Source organism: Canis lupus, chromosome 16 (genome assembly GCF_048164855.1).
Source record: "Canis lupus baileyi chromosome 16, mCanLup2.hap1, whole genome shotgun sequence".
NCBI lineage: Eukaryota > Metazoa > Chordata > Mammalia > Carnivora > Canidae > Canis > Canis lupus.
This window is the reverse complement of record NC_132853.1, coordinates 33,661,521-33,679,647: the sequence shown is the minus strand read 5'-3', so window position 1 is coordinate 33,679,647 and position 18,127 is coordinate 33,661,521. Positions and strand designations below refer to the sequence as shown.

At 41.4% G+C, this 18,127-nt stretch overlaps 1 protein-coding gene across 3 annotated transcripts in view; it reads right to left on the bottom strand.

The window, feature by feature from the left end:
- CA10 (carbonic anhydrase 10) overlaps positions 1-18,127 on the bottom strand; it is a 474,119-nt gene that overhangs the window by 84,246 nt on the left and 371,746 nt on the right. For all 3 annotated transcript variants that reach the window (XM_072779984.1, XM_072779983.1, XM_072779985.1), the window contains exon 5: positions 17,151-17,336. In XM_072779984.1, the coding sequence (XP_072636085.1) occupies positions 17,151-17,336 (186 nt within the window). The remainder of the gene's footprint in view (positions 1-17,150; positions 17,337-18,127) is intronic.

Sequence of the window (18,127 nt, the reverse complement as noted above, 5' to 3'; positions counted from 1 at the left end):
ACGAACAAGCTTGGTAGCATCAGACCGTGTCGCTCTGCTCCAGTGACTTCCTTCTCACCCAGAGGGAAAGCCAAAGTCCTCACCTTGGCCCACAAAACCCTCACAATTCGCCTTCCCCATTCCACCTCTCTGACCTCACGCCCCTTCTGCTCCACCTAACCGACCACCACCCTGTTCTCCAAACACACCAGGCACAATCCATACTTAGGCCTCTGCTCCGGCTGCTCCCTCTGGGGGGAATTCTCGCCACCAATTCTCGTGGTCGATTCCCTCACCTTTCAGGTCATGTTCAGATGTTGTCTTTTCAGTGATGCCCACCTTGACCTAATTATTTAAAAAGTAGTATGTATTCATTGCTGGTACTTCTCAGCTGTTTAACCTGTTCTCTTTTTCTGCATCACCTTTACCTTGCAACACACACACCCACACACACCAGACCCAGAGAGTGAGCAGGTAAACCCATCACTGGAAACACAAGCCCTGGATTAGAAGGAAGTCCCTTGTGTATAATCATGTCGTGGGCACTTTCTTTAGCTAACGAGGCCTGCGTAACAAGCCAAAAGGCCTGCATGACTCTTTAATTTCCACCTCCTTAATGTATTTTTTTTTCTGACAGTTTCCACTGCCAAGTTTACCCAGCAATGAACCCCCTCTCTCCCTGCTTTAGTCACTGCCTACGGTTCAGGCCATAATGAATTCTGTTGCTCCTTCTTCATTTGCTGGTGACTGAAGAGGCATCTGCAACATGTTCCCCACCAGCCTATGCATGAATAAACTATTTTGGGGGAGAAACTAACATTTTGAGTGGAAGTTTCTAGTATTTCTGAAAGAACTAAAATCCAGGACTTCTTAAGTTTCCTTTATGGTCATCTCTTTGGTCCAGCTCTTGCCCACCCAGCCAATATCCAACCCCTGCAGCCCTTTCTGGAGCCCTTCCAGTGGGGTAGACAACCTAATCTGTTAGCAGCCATGCAGCCATGGCAGAGAAAGGGTGCCAAGAAAGACCAGGAAAGCAGATGAAGAACTGCAGCTCACATGCATTGTTCTGTATCATACCCTTTCTGCTAAATCTCATAAATCCTGATTTTCTCTGATGATGGGGATATTGGGGTGACATTAATTTTCAGAAAACACAAAGGGTAAGCCAACCCATGTGGTCAGAGAAGAGGTAGTAAGTGCTGAATGGACATCTCTCTCAACTGGCCAACAAATAAGGACAGAAGGTGAATTGGTGAGGCATAAGTTGGTGGCATTATTATTCTCATTGTACAGATGACGAAGCTGAGGCAGAGACCTGGTAAATAACTTGCCAAGGGCTAGCACCAGCAGTGGAGCTAAGAGTCAAGGTCAAGCAATCTGGATGTGCTCATAACCCTCTGCCCGCAGTTCTCCTCTGTGTTCCCACCATGAGCGGTGCTGTCTCAGTGCAGAACTTGATGAGAAAGATTGTGAGAACAGATCTTACTAGAACAGAAACTTCTCGAGGACATGGACTGTTCATTATTTATATTTGAATCCAGAGGCTGGTAAAATTTTTCATACAGTAGATACTCAAATATGTGTCTACGAGGAATAAATATAATGCATTATACAGAGTTTTTGGGTTTTTCATTATTTTGAATGAGTCATTCTTCTATTTCCTTGATGAGGAAGTTATTAAACACACCAATCAGACTTTGTCAAACCTTGTGATATAAGAATATTTTCTTCCTTGTTGGATTATTATTTTGAACTCATTGGCCATTATTTCCTGGTAGAAATGTTTTGTAAATTTGGCCAGAAAATCAACGGGAACTTGAGGGAGGTTAAGGTATTAACATGTATTTGCAGTGAAATGAATCATACTATAGCTAGGAAAGTAGTTGGTTTTGTAAATTTACAAATTTACAAAACCTGATCTCTGCTCTTAACTCAAGCAAACATTCTTTTTTTTTCCTGTTGAAAAAGAAATTGAATATATGCCAGTATGAAAAAAAATATGCACCTTCAATATTAAAGGTCTACTTAAATGAACTTTTCTTTTAATTAAAACGAGCACCAAAATTAAATAATATAACCTGCAATGTTGATCAAGCTCAACCTCTGCCCAAGAAAGCTATGTGTTTCTCACCTGTTGGCATTTTCCAGAACAGTAACAATGAGAAAACTATCCCAATGGGGATATCCTGGACTTCAATATTCAAAAGGCTTTTAAAGAGTATCCTGTAAATAGGGCTCTTAAGAAATTAAATCAACATAAGGGGCAGAATAATTCCTTGGGTTGATGCAGTACCTTGGAAGGGACAGAGGTTAGATACCGTTGTCATTAGCTAATCATCTGTGCCCAGATAACCTGGTTCCTGACCGAGGTGGGCAACAGGAAGCTAGGGTGATTGGTCCCACTGGATGCCTCACACCAAGAGAGTGGAAGTGGTTCCAAGCCAATGAGTAATTGTGAACAATATAAACCATTTTTCTTCTTGCTCTGAGTTCTGGAAACTGACAGGTAAGAGGCGAGGACACACGTAAAGGTCCACTGATGTTAGAAATGTTCCCCTCTTTTGGTGGATGGGGGAAGAGTCTTTAACTATTCCATTCCAATGTTAGACCACATCCCTCCCAAGTCTGCATGTTTTTACTCAAGACATCTCATCTGCCCACTCCTGGAGAAAACAACAGATAGGGAAGGGGCTGGAAACAAACATTCTTGGCATCCCCTCTGTGCTGGACACAGTGCTAAGGTTATCTGAAATTCCCTTGTTTTATTAAAACAACAACCCTCTGAGGTTGATATTGTTACTACCATTTTTTCTCATTTTATAGGAGCCTAAATATTTTTGAAGGGCTCACATTAAATGGCAGAGCTGGCATTTGAATGCGTGTTTGCTTGATACCACCTCCTGGGAAACTTATTTGAGTCCACCCTGTGATTTATGTATTGGCAGAAAGGGAGGAGAGAGAGATACATGCAGGCAGCCAGGAAGACGAGTGACATGGCTGTGATGCGCCACTGACATCCCTATGCTGAGTAAGATTGTTGTGACAATCACAAGATGCTAAATTCTTCGAGAGCATGCTATAGATTGACTACATTTATTCTTCTATTAACAGGTGCTATTCCTATTTGTCTGGGATGCTCATCTTAGTTCAGTCACATTCATACCTGTATTTCAAGATCTTACTCATGTCTGAATGCCTTCGCCATCCCCAGATTTGCATCAAATATATTGTGTGGATTTTTGGGCCGAGCGGAAAAAAAAAACTATGTTCTTCCCCATCACAGTTGATATTTGAGAGTCATCCATGTGGCTTACAGTGACTCCCCTATGTCACTATGTAATAGCTATGTAATATGTAATAGCTCTCCTTCCCATTGGGGAAGGTCTCCCCAGACTTGTGTATCTAAATGATCCCATCCCCCATGCATAGCTGGATGGGTCAGAGAGGACATCAGATCTAGTTTGGAAAAAGTCAAATTTTTTCTTTGGAGAATTCGGAATTGGGATGATGAGCCAGCCAGGCAGTCAGGCCTTAATCCAAGAGGGCATAAACTTGGAAACTTTAGGGGGGTCATTTGTCCCTGCATGTGCATAGAGACTTGGAAAAAAGGACAGCTCACAGAGAGAAGAACAAAGCAATTATGCAGAGACAAGAAGTGGGGTTGGAGTAGTTCCATGGGGTCATGACCTTATTCACCTCTGGCTTCTATTCTCTCACTGGCCCAGGTGACCTTGAGTCCTATGACATATCCTCGAGGCTTTCCATAGATCACCTTGGTAGTTTCATTTAGCTTGAGTGAGTTCCTGTTACTTGCATCCCAAAGCACCACTCCTAAGATGCCTTTGGGGACTTGAACTCCGGTGGAATAGTTGCCAGGTTTGTTCACTGCACAGCCCTAGGCTAGAACCATCCTCAGCTCAACTGCATGGATTTTTGTTGAATTGCACTAAGACAGGTTTTCTATCTAAGAAATAGAGAGAACACTACTTGACCTTCCCCCAAACCATCATATGCTCCCGGAAATGAAAAGAATTGAAACCAAGTGTTGGTTCGTTCCATCAAAAGACAGGCCTCATCCATTGTCATTCTATCTTGTTTTCAGTTTGAAAAGGCAGGTATGGTGGAAGCTGAAAAGCATCCAAAAATGAGAACAGCAAGAGAAAGTGACAAGCAAGCAGGGTATGGAGGGGCTTGTTTGGTTCTGTGTGCTTTGGAATCAACTTGTTCTTTAATTAGGGGAAAAAATCACCCTCTAGCTAGTAAAGATACCCCTAAGAAAATTAAAATAATGTAAATCAAACTAAATGAATACTCCAGAAGCAGCACTAGAGCTTGGTGGGACTGAGTGTTTGGAAGCCCCCAGGGTTTTTAAAAGCAAAGCCTGAAACTGCCTTTTGGAGCGAAAGCCCTCTTCCTTTTGTTTGATGGCAAAGAGGGCTAAATGCTGACACCAATAGGGATTTACGGAGGGGTTTACAGTGACAGAATCTTCTTGTTTTTCTGGCTCTCTAAAGACCAGAATTGAAACAAAGCCTAAGTGGATGATGATGATGATTCCTGGGGTTTCTTCCTAGGGGTGCTCCATGTAGAGAAATCACTTAAATTGTAATTAAAATATACAAAGCAAAATGGTTCAAAGGGAGCCTGTAGTTTCTAGTAAAATACCTAACTAACCACAGGAGCATTTTACCGGGGAGGTAGCTAAATGACCAAAGCCTTGTAGAATGTGTGTATGCGTGCGTGTGTGCTAATACTGCTAGGACCGTGGCTGTGCTAACAGGGACACAAGGAGGAGGTTAGATATTTCAGGCATCGTAACAAGTAAAGGTGATGTATCCAAGTCAGCAGAATGGGCTCAGCTTTAATATTTGGTGTCACATCAAATGTCTTAATTTCCCGTTATTACCTTAAAGGACCTGTGATGGTGGCCACTTACGAGTGTATACTTCTTCTTTGAGGGAACTTCTCTCATGTGGCATAAAGATTTTATCACAGACCCATGTTTCTGACTCTCCAGATGGCACAACAACCCCCTCAGTCAATGTTTATACGTGATGATAAAATTATGCAGGAAGATTTTACTTCCATGGGACCCTTGGTGCTTGGAAGGGTGCTGACTGAGCTACTCCAATTCTCTCGCTTTCTGGATGAGGGGAAGGAGATCCAGAGAGGTTAAAGCAGCTTGCCTAAGGTCTTCTAGACACAGGGTAATCATATAATTCATTGTACAAAGTGGGGCACTTTTTAGAGAAAAGGAGATGCTTTTTCAATGACCAACTGGCCTCAACCTAGACTGCTCTGGCAGCATGTGATGATCCTGTCTAGATAGCTCAAGGTTTTGCCTCGGATCCAGAGTATGAGAAAATGCTCTACTTGCTGATGACCTTTGCAAGAATGAACAAATTTTCATCTGGGAAGGGGAAGGGCACTCTCAGAGGCCAGGATGGGGATTGTACTTCCTTGCACGGGCTCTAGCCAATGCATTTCCCTCACACTTCCAAGCTTGTGTTAGCAGGGGCCTGATTTGTCTGCACAGGGCCCTTGTGATGACTAGAAAGGTGTAATTCTGAGGACAAGCACCTTGGCCAGTGAGTGGCACAGGTGCAGCCCTACTCTAGGGAGTGTTGATACTGATAAGAAATCAGCAATCAGAAAAGGTGAAATGTAGATATTTCACCTCCTGCACAGATGCCACTCTGGATTCTCAGATAAAGACAGAGGGTAGGAATGCTGACTCTGAAAGAGGGAGCTCGAAGAAGCATGCTGTTACCAATAAATGCTACCACTTCTGAGCTCTCACTGTGTGCCATGCACTGTTCTGAGCACTTTACATACACTGATTCTCTTAATCCTGAAAACAACCGCACAGGATGAACTGTTTTATATCCTGATTATGATGATAGCTATGCAAATCTGTATGTGCTGAAGTTCAGAGAACCACATGCTGAAGGAAAAAGTTATTTAACTGTATGATAATTTAAAAAATAAAGTAAAAATAAAGACTACATACTGTATGATTCCATTGAAATTTGAAAAAAGCAAAACTACAGTGAGAGCAGATCAGTGGCTGCCAGGGGTCAGGGTTGGGAGTGTTGGAGGGATTGACTGCTGAAGGACATGAGGGCACTTTTCATGGTGATGAAAGTGTTTGAGATCATAGTTGTAGTGGTGGTTTCATGACTATATATTTATGAGAACACACTGACTTGTACAGTTAAAATTGCTTTTATTGCAGGTAAACTATATCTCAATAAAGCTAGGGAGGGGAGCCTTACAGATGGGCATCACTGTTAGTCTCATTAATAAGGAAACTGAGGGACCAGGAGGTTGAGTACCTTGTCCAAGGTCATAGGTGTGTGTGTGACAAACTCAGATTCAAACATGGGAATGAATAACTCTGGCAATTTTCACCTTTGCAATTAACCACCACTCATTCAAGTAGGTCCCAGCTCCTCACCCGGGGCAGGGGAACACATCAGTCCTAGACAGGCAGGTGCAACAGGAAATGTGTGATCCTGACTAAGGACCTTACAGAAACAGCAATTGTTATGGGGGGGAGGGGGAAGTTTGGGTCCACGACAATCCTTCCCAAAGCAGACACAGCTATTTGCTTTGAAAAAACTAGAGCAGGGGCACTGAGTCTTGAGGCAGGTGTCTGGTGATCGCTGGGCCTTCCCCTGTTTCCTGGCTGGGAGTGTGATTTAAAACCTCCTGGCTAAGCTCATTTTGCCAAACAGCTCCTGCAGGATCCATTTTTAAGAACCAATCCAGAAATTTCTAGCTCAGCAAACGGGATGCACTCCAAGAAAATGTATTTGCCCACGCCACCTCTGAGCCAAAGGAACATGAGTTCCCGTGCTTTGCGAAGGGAAACAGATGTGTTTATACACAACCAATTTTACAGATATACAATGCCTTGCTTAGTGTATTTCAAAGAAGTGAGAGAAAAAAACCCCATCACTATGCATCTGTACGGAACGTCCAGTTATTGTCCATCTGAGAGTGGCAGGTGAATGAATCTACAGTCATCAGCGGGTGCACAAAATGATGCTGTGTCATATTTCCCATTGCAATTTGTGACACTTGGAGAAATAGGCTCCCGTCTCCCTTTACAGCCAGAAAAAGTGCAGGCAATTCCTAAGGCTGATGTAGAACTGGGAGGGGCTGAAATATCCTCTCAGGTGACACACAGGGCACTTGTGATTAGAGAGAATGAACTTACCCATGATCAAGCAGCTGCTTAGAAGCAGAACCAGTTAGCTGCTGCGACTTTGCATTAGCTTAAGTCAGAGACCTGGGCTCAAATCCCCACTCTTCCCCTTATGGACCATGTGATTAAAAGCAGGTTCTTTAATGTCTCTGACTTTTTCTTTTTATAAAATGGTGCTTATGAGTGTTAGCTCACAGATCTGTTGTGAACACTGGGTGTGAGGAGGCACTGAGCACAGTGCCTGGGTCATCGTGCATGCTCAATAAATGAAAGCCAATGGTAGCAATTATATTGGTGTGTTATGATTATCTGCAAAGATTTTGGACTTATCTGCAAGATTTTGGACTAGATGACTGGCACAGCACTTGACAGCTTAAAAAGTCCTATCACAGGAGTGCTTTTTCCCACTGCTATCAACCTATGAGATTATCTATCTATTATCTATCTATCTATCTATCTATCTATCTATCTATCTATCTATCTATGACTGGCATTATTAAACCCAGATCAGAGTTTAAAAAGGTTAAGGAAGGCTAAGTGATTTGTCCAGTTTTGTCCTTACTGAGATCACACAACTAGTAGGTGACAGAATGAGATCTTGAAGGCAGACTTTCTAAGTAAAAATGTTACCCTATGTCCAATGTGTCTGACTCTTGGACCAATGTCCTTTTCCATGGTGTGTGCTCGCCTCTGCTTCCCTGAAGCCCTCTTCTGGGCCAAGGCAACTACTGCTCTTGGAAACTGCCTCTAACAAGCTGATCCAATGAATAATCATGAGAGCAATCCTAGTGTTGCCCTTTTACTGCGAAGATGGGGATAGATTTATAGAGGCTGACTCTGGCTGGTATTTGGGAACGGATAATTACCTTCACTTACTATATCCTAGGCTGCTTCGGCTAAATATTTACTGCCCAGAATTTCACCCTTTCCCACCAATTCTGAACACGAGCATGCCACAGGCAACTAAGTGGCATAATTCATTTGGGGCAACCATAAATCTAAGGCTTCCACCAGAAATGATGCAAAAAATTAATGGAACATGAAATCAAGTAAATGGAATTGAGTACAGTAATTAGTTCATATTTTAATCCTCAGGTCTGTTTATTATCCGTCAACTGGTAAGCAATTAAGTTGACACCATTGAGAAGATTAGCTTTGTTTCAGCAAAAGTTTATCGATATGTCAGAGCAAATGAATCTGGGGGTTTTAAACGGCTTTATTTTGAATTGTACAGCAGCACATCCATGGAGTGGCTAGACATCTAATGATTTAATTTTGCAATATTATTATCTAGATTATTTATATTTAATATTACTGAGCTGTTCTTAGATGGTTATTGAGGAGAGTGGGTAGAAGCGGGGATTCAAACTGTAGAAAAGCGTGGCTCATATTCTTAGGTCGTTGTGATTGCCTTTTCATATTAAGACCAACTGAAGGATCTTTAAGGAGCTTTGCTTTCTATTTTAGTCTTCCAGTCTTTCATTTCCACATTTCTTGCAATCAGGCACTATTACAGTTCTTACATTGGTGGTATTTTTGTTGAGGGTGATGTGGTAACTTCTAGATCCATCTCCTCATGGATGCTCATGTTTGTAAAATACTCTGCCAATGTCTTTGCCTTTTTGAGGCTGGCTGAATAAACATCCATGTGATGGGTTCTGCTCATTGTGGTAGAAAATCTGATTATCAGACTACACCTGCTCTATGGGGCAACTAAATCAGATGATCTCAAAGGGGCTGCTGAATCTTGGGATTTAATATGATTTAAATTTGTATCTGAAAAAATTTAAATTTCAAACTTGGGTTCTGGTCTTGATTCAGCCACTGAACCTCAGTGATTTTTGGCAGGGCTCTTATCCTCTCTGGCATCTGATTTTTCTTTTGTACAGTAAGTGGGTTCGAAGAGGTGACATCCATGGGACCTCCAATTTTAACACTTCAGACAGACACTTTGAGCAGACTTGTTCAATAGCAGGTCTATACTTTGAAGTAGGAGAGGTGATCTTTGGTGGAACCTCTGCAAATTTTAGTGAACTGTTGACAGTGGTTAGAGTAGTGGTGAATGGGTCATTCTTACTTTACACCTTTCTTTTCCAATTGATTTTATTCCTGTGGTTTTGGAAATGGGCGGAAAAAAAAAAGTACAGCTAGTTTGTAGAAACAATGCCATTGGTTACTAAATAAAGGAAGACCACATTCGAAACTTGTAAAGCCATAACAGTAATGGTCTCCATGGTGACAGATTCTACACTGAAACTTGATCAAATCCCAGTTAATGCCTGTCTTTAATAATGTCTTTGTAATATTATACCTTCTTTCCTGCTTTAGACAGAACACCAGAAAGGAGATTAGAGTCCAGTAGAGGAGGATGGTAGCTATCATAATGTCATCCCGGCAGGATCAGCTCAGAGTTATGAGGCAAGTTAGGATGAGAGTCAACAGGATAATGAGTTGACCTCAGCAAATTGTCAAATGCAGTGTCTTCTCTTGTTGGCTGCCCCATGGTGTCCATCTAAAACTAGCAATCCAGGAAGGTGCTGACTTGATTGGGTTGTCTCTTCCCAGAAGTAATTATAAAAATGTCCAAAGGGAAGGATCTGTATCCTTACTTAGATCACAGTCATCATCCGCTTACTGGTATCCTCATAATATGCCCTACCATCATCTGGGCTTCTGACTTCTGTTTGCTTTGCTTCTTGAAGGCCAGTTTGCTAACTCTGAGTGGGACTGGCTCCTGCGATCCAGAACTTTGGCTGCTAGCATTGGCAAAGACAAGTTCCCTGGTCTGATCCTGGGAGTAATTCCAGGGCCTGAAATGTGGAATCTACATGAATTTTTCTAGCAATTGGCTATCTATCAATTGTTCTATTCCTCCTCCCAGGTACCTTGAAGGATTCACTTACTCTGTATTTGTGAATAACAACATAAAATATCTAGAACTTCAGTTGATACTGACATGAACCTTATTAGGTTTGCCATCACGACAACAGAATTTAATTCATAACATACGGGCATAATATAGGCGTTCTGAAAGTTGAAATCTTTTAAGTTATCTTCACTTGCTCATTCAATCTTTTCATTCAAGAGTATCTGTCAGGTGCCTGTCACATGTATGGGGACATATTAAAAATGTACAACCTACTCTGTGTCTGCAGGAGCTCACAGTCTGGGAAGTCAGGGGCTTCCCCATGGTCTACAGATCTTTGAATTTCCCCCCTGGGCTAGACCCCAGAGTAGGTGAGTAATCACTATTATGGAGTTTATGGGCAGGTACACCTTGGCTTATGTTAAGCAACGTTATGAATCAGAAGACCTGAGCTAAGCCCAACCTTAATCATTTATTGTCTGCATGGTCTTGCGCCTTAGTTTCTCCAGGTAAGGGGGGGATAATAAGAAGAGGCAACTTCACTGAGCTAGTGTTTGCTGATTAAATGGGAGAATTTATGTTATGCTTTGAAATTCATTGAGAGTAAAGGCCAGAGTACATACAAAGTCCAGGCAAAGAGGACATAATGTGCAGTGGCCCTGCCACTCTTACCTCTCTGACTTCTCACACCCTCTCACTCACCCCTGTGGTCACACTGCTCTCCTCTTCCTAGAACACTCACAGCTCTCTTCCACTTCAAAACCATGGTACCGGCTGTTACCTCTGTCTGGAATGTCCTTCCCCTAGACATCTCTATGGCAACCTCACAAATGTCATCCTCTCAATACAGCTTCATGGACCATCCTGTTTACTTGTAACTCATTACTGCATGCTCTGATCCCTCCTGATCCTATTTCTTTTCCCATAGCGTTTATCATATTCTAATTTACCATATACACTTACTCATTTAATATGTTTATTATTTATTATTTTTCCTTTCTCACATACAGGAAGGATTTTTATCTGTTTTCTTCACTGCAGCACATGGTAGGCACTCAATAATTTGTTAGCTGAATGAATGAATGAATGGATGAAAGCAAATCCCAAAGCATGTAAAGAGTGGCTGGATGCTAGCAATGAGATTCTGCAGTTACCCGTAGATGTGCCTGAGCAAGTTCTGGATTGTGCTGCAGAGTAAATGATTCAAGTTTGTGCCTTGTTCTCTAAGATGACGCTTTTTGTATTCAATCCTTTTGTGTTCTTTATCACATCAAGGATAGGTCTGGGTTAGTACCTTGTTAATACATTTGGAATCTCTCAAAGCACAATCCTTTCTCAATGAAAGCCCGGAACACTAGTTAGTGTTTGCTGTGAACTAAACCATTCTTCCTGTTTTCCAGTTTCTGATAGGACTTGATGCTTTGGACAGCCTTTATCCAAACACTCCATCTTCAATTTAAATGAGGCTGGATATTCCTAGTATAGTCAATAGGTACAACACACTCAAGATTCCATGAAAAAATGCCTATAAATTTTGAATTCTTAGGTCACCAATAGTTGACTGAGTCACTGATTCAGTGATTGAATGACTCATTCCACAAACATCAATTAAGTGCCCACTGTATGTTGGGTACTATGCTAGGTGTATGGTATACAAAGATGAATAGTGAAAAAAGTCCCTGTCCTTAAGGTGTTTCTGAAGATCATTTATTCTTTCATTCAGTAAACATGTATGGACTCTGCTCTCATGTGTCTGACATTGTACAAGGTGCTGAGAATACAGCGATGATCAAAATAAAATCTCTATTAACAAAGAACTACAGTTCCGAGAGAAGCAAGAGTAAACAGTTATAAAATCTACACTGATGGGCAATTTAGTAGATTGGGGTCAGCAAAATTTTTGTGTAAAAGACTGGATATTTTGTAAATATATTGGCTTTTGCAGGCCACACATGGTCTCTGTTGCACATTTTTCCTCCTCCTCCTCCTCCTCCTTCTATTTATTTTTTGTATATTTTTTTATTGGAGTTTGATTTGCCAACATGTAGCATAACACCCAGTGCTCATCCCTTCTTCTTCTTAAAACAATCCTTTAAACATGTAAACTATTTTTAGCTACTCAACTGAATTTGGTTCACAGGCTATGGCTTGTGGGTTATTGAAATAGATGAATATGGAGGATTCTCAGGGAGTCAAGAGGAAGCAGCATGTTTCTGGCTAGGAGGAGGGAAGGAGGCTTGGAAATCTCCAGGGGATGGAGGTGGGGAGGATATTGTTCTGGAATGAAGAAGAGTGACAGAAAGCTGGCATTCAGGATACAGGGAGCTACAGCACTCAGGAAGCTCTTCCATACATTATGACCATGTACATGCTATTCTTAAACATCCCAATTCTCATTCCCCTTCAAAACTCTGCTTGTGCCAACGAACATCTCTACAAGGAGGTCCCAGCCTCCCAGCAAAGTGCTAATTACATTGCCTGAGTACCTCCCCCCAGAGCTGTTGAATGCCTAATGGGGCACTGGTTCTCAGTTATGTGCTCCTCAGCGCTTTTCATACTTTAGCACACTTCAGGACAATTTGATGTTGCTTATTCCTACAAATTTGTGTGGCTTTAAGTCAAGCCTGTCTCTAAAGGATGGCAAATAACTGACTCCTTTAAGGGGACAGGCCTGCATTTTCTGCATTTCTCACTTATTTGCCCTGAGATAATTGTTTTCTCTATTCTGGCTCTGAGCCACTAAATACATAAACAAACAAACAACTAAATAAATAAATAAATAAATAAATAACATATGACTTTTATTCCACCTTTTAATGGAAAAGTCTTATCTGCATTCATAGCAATAGCTGTGGATGGTTTCCTTGCTTGGATATGTTTGAGCAGAACCAGAGACCCAAGAGGCTGAGCCTGGAAAGGCTGATGTTCCTACCTGATCTTCAGTGGGAGCAGCGACCATGTCAGGCCACAGAGGTGTCCATCCATCCTCTCCTTAAAACCATCCTGAGAGAGAGCTAGTTCATAACCCCCTTCCAGAACCATCCTCATACATAACCCACGTTACACTGTATTTTAAATATACGTATCTCTCACTAGCTGTCTGCTTTGCTGGGCTGTGGTGCTCAGCACACAGCAGAAGCTTTGGAGGCACGTGAAGAGCGGATGAAATGAATGCTGAGGATCTGTTACAAGTGTCCCACGAAGTGGCTGGTGCGAGTCTCAGTATACTCCCTGACGCCTTCGAAAATAACTTGAAGGTTTTTAAAATGAGTATTTCCAACCTCCCCTCAAAAAGAGAGCTTCTTTTTGCCTAGCCTCATTCCTGGAACTTCATCCATCACATAATTCTTTTCAAATATTATCTTTTGTCAGGTTAACATATTTGTTTCTTTCTGCAAAGACCCTCCTTTATAGTGGACGTGAATCTAGCCACTTAGACATGATTAGCAAGCGAAGGGTCTTACTTATTAAAAACAGTTAATTTTCCCTTCTTGAAAAAATGGAGCTATTTGAATCCCTGAATATACTCATTTATCACCAACCCCCAACGAGGCATCCAGGAGTTCTCCGTGTAGGACATGAATAATTTTTATAAAAACGCAGTTGCTGACTGTGTCGTACATCCACGCAGCTTTATAAAACAAAGCAAATGATTACCATCAATTACAATAACCTCACCAGACAAGACTGCAATTAATCTACAGCTCTTGAGATAACGACTGTTGCACTGTGCCAAGGAAAATGCCTGGCATTAATTGACTTATCACGATCAGCAATGATGGATGGGACAGATGGCAATGTGATTATTCATTGTCAACAAAATAAACACACGCTCTGTTGCTAGAAGTGTCTACTTAGGTCCTCTCAGGGGACAGCCAAACACAGAGACCAAAGGTGGTTTTGAAGAGAGCACAAAATAAAAATAAGATGTTAACCTACAGGATGGGCTACATCTACTTTAACTGGGGCTTAACACTCAGTGGAATCTGTTTGGAAGACATTTTCTATAAGGAAATTGTGGATTGCATGGGATTTCAGCACGAGAAGGTGCATTACTTGCTCATTAAGATATGAGTCACCTTTATGAAGTCCTCAAATTCCATTCCATGCTCAATAATTCCAGTGATGAGAATTCACTATTTTCAGAGGCAAGCTCATTCCATTGATGGATAGCTGTCATTGTTAGAATATATATTTATTTATAGCTGAACTCCATCTTTCCAGGACTTCCATCCATGGACCCTCATATCAGAGAAGGTGCCAAACTTTTCTCATTATCTAAACTCTTTTAAATATCTCAAAGGCCAATATCTACCCACATGACCCTGTTTTGGTGCTTCCAACATTCTGATTCCTTGCATCTAAACCCATACCAGTTTAGAGACCATTCATACTGAGGGGCTTGGAAAGAAATGACCACAGCTGATGTGGTCTGCCCAAGACAAGGTGTAATGATACTTATGCTGAGGCTAATGCTCTAACTTGTCTTGGAGCAGTGGCTGTGTGTGGCTGTCCTTCTTGGGAAGCTGTTCTCCAAATCTCATCAGTCTAGACAGCATTTGCATTTGCAATGACACCTGGGTGCCCTTTTTAATTTTTGTGCAATACGGTTTTATTGATTAAGTTCTCATTGTTTAGAAAGCTGGGATAATTCAGGCAGAGCCTGAGCTAAAACTGACTGGCTCAGTGGTCACTAACCAAAATCTCTTGGGGGGGATTTTTACAAATGTGTGTACTTGGACCCCACTCCTGGAGACCCCAATTTGAGTGCTTTAGGGAAGGATGCAAATGTAAATAATTTGACAATAGTCCCCAGTTAATTCTGACTTGCAACTCTGTTTAGATGCTTTATTCATTGAGGGCACTTAATAATGTACTACTGAGTGGGTGCTTCACAAACCTAATCATCAGACTCTCCTGGGAGCTTTAAAAATGCAGATTCCTTGGAGTGCCTGATACCTGTGGTCTGGGTACATCTAGGAAAATTAATACTTTGAAAGATCACATTTTTATATGTATCCCTTAAGGATTTTGGAGACACTCGTTTACTCCAAAATTGTAGTTCCTATACAAATTACAAAGCACTTTTATCACACATTGAAGGAAAAGGCAGTTCTAAGGAATTCTACAGAGTGAAGATTCCAGCCAAGTAACCATCCACATTTTTCACCCATTTAATAAATTCATTAATAAATTAATTTAGTCTGAGGCAATATTATGATAAGGATCAGAATATAACAGTTCAGTGAGGGAGAAAAGCAAAGAAATAAAAGCAAATAAATGAGCCAGTAAACCAACAAATAAAATAGTTACAAATACTGAAATAATATGTATTTAAAAAAGGAAGTGTTTATCTAATTTGAATATTCCCTAGTTCAGAGTGACAGTCTCCAGTCACTCTCAATGCATGGATTTTCTCCCTGCTTTCACTATATTCCCTACTATACTCCAACTCAGAATCTGCAACTTTAGGGAGTTTTTTTTTTTTTCCCATTAGGGTGCCTTTGGCAGACATCCCTAATCAATCCTAGCATTTTTTCCTATGGATCCAGAAAGGAGGCTCATTCCTGCTCAACCTTGTCCTCCATGCAGCCATTACGAATAGAGGATGATGAACTCCACCCACCCCTTCCCCAATACACACAAGACCCTGACACAACTTGGTGACTTTGTTGTCCTTCATTTCTTGCTTTATCCTTGTTGTCTATCAGTTCTTGAGTACTCCAAGTGTTCCTTATATCTGAAATCCCACTTAATTTTCAAAATAACCTTGTGTTGTGTTTAAACTCAGCCTTAGAAGGATCAAGAAACCATCTCAAGATCATACAATAAATGAATATCAGAGCAGGAGGTACAAACTCAGGTACTTTGACTTCAGAGCTGATGTTCTTACAAAGTATTTGGCACTGCCTTTCTTTCTTAGCCCAGTTCAAAGAGCCCCACCTCTGGGACACTTCTCCTGATCCCTTCAGGTAAAATCTGTCACTTCTTCCTGTGAGTTGGCCAGCATCTTCGTACATCTTCATAACAGAATGGCTATACTTTATTGCTTTGAATATAGTACTCTTTGAACTCCTCTGTGGTAGGAGCTTTGTCTTTTTGTTTTGTTTTGTTTTCTTTTAAATCTTTGTATCCCTAGTACCTAGCAAAGAGCCTAGGTAGATTCTCAGTTGGTACTTTGAAACAATCATTAAAATCTGGCCACTGGACTTATCAAGGTCGGGCTCTCTTTCTCAGTGTAGGGCTTTACTATATTAAAAACAATGTTAGGTTTAAACATAATGTTGACTGAAGAAAAATGAAAAAGACCAAGTCAATAATGAGATCATACTTCTGTTATTTCAAAGCTTTCTTGACATCAGTTACTGAAGATTTTTAAACAGAAACCAGATATTTAGCATAGAAGCCCCCCTGACTCCTAGCTGATAACCACTCTCAGGTGTAAGAGGACAAATTAACTATACCATGCTTGTCAAGTGTCAGAACCCAGATGACACCTGTTTAAACTGTGGCTCTCATTCTATAATGGAAACTGGTTTGGCTCACTGCTGTGGCTTGAGCTCAATCTGGATTGATGGTGGCACACAGTGATACTCACCATTGATGGTGACATACAATGACATTTCCATTCTGCAGGAAGTCAGGCAGACTATTTACCTGCCTGACATTTATTTCACAGTGAGCTATAGTTTTGTGCAAATAAGACCCATTCTACCAGAAGGGGTAGACCTATACTCTCATATGGGAGGCTGATGGTTCAGATAGGTATCAGAGAAAGTGTGCATGAAAGGTGAGGGCTTGGGATTAAAATAATGCTCCAGAGATACTGGAAGGCATGAGTCACGAGAGCTGCCAATATCTCAGAGGGCAATACCCAGTCCCACTTTCATTGTGGCCTTCCCTCGAAAACAGCGGAAGCACATTTATAGACTTCCACGTCAACTTGCAAAAAACAGATGGAGAAAGGAGGCACTGACCTTCTCATTTCACAGATTTAAAAGAAAGATTTCCATCTGTTATCTCACCTTGGGTATAAATAGACACCGAGTCTTATTAATTGGCACTTAACTTTAGTACCTCAATAGTTCTGCATACCTCCCCAGAGAAGGCTTGTCCGTTGAGGAGGTGCTCCGACCCTTGGCTGTCCTCACTCCCAAAGTGTAGTCGGATCTCCTCCAGCCGGTGGCTGTATGTCATGGGCCCTCCTGATATGTTGACCAAGTGCTCCTTGTCTAGGCGCAGGGACACGTGTCTTCCAGTGTTGTACATGGTCCCACTGACCTGTAAGGCAACGCACAACAGGTCAAGCAAGGCTCTTCTTTCCATTTCTCACCAAACCCAGCAGTGCTGAGACCAATGCCTTTTGCTTCCTTTGGATGGGAACATATTAGGCTGAGTCTACATACAGAGTAGAGAGTAGCAATACCCCCAGGGCATTCCTGTCCTACTTGGCTTAACCACATTTATGAACACATGATCATTTAGCAATTTGGGGTAGGAATTCAAAGGAGACCTCAGAAACTGCGACTAATATTTTGGACATTGCACCATTGTATAAAAGATAATTTGTCCCTCTCAACAACAGGTGTTGACAAGGATGTGGAGAAAAAGGAACCCTTGTGCACTGTCCGTGGGAATGCAAAGTGGCATAGTCAGTCTGCAAAACAGTATGGAGGTTCCTCAAAAAGTTAAAAAAAGAATTACCCTTCGATCCAGCAATCACACTACTGGATATTTACCCAGAGAATACAAAGATGCTAACACAAAGGCATACATGCAACCCTGTGTCTATAGCAGCATTATTTGCAAGAGCCAAACTAAGGAAGCACCCCAAGTATCCATTGATAGATAAATGGATAAAGAAGATGTGGTGCGTATATATACAATGGAATATTTACCAGCCATAAAAAAGTATGGAATCTTGACATTTGCAACAACATATATGGAGCTAGAGAATATAAGGCTAAGCAAAATGAATCAATCAGAGAAAGTCAAATACCATATGATCTCACTCATATGTGGAATTTAAGAAGTAAAACAAATGAGCAAAGGAAGAAAAGAGAGAGAGAAAT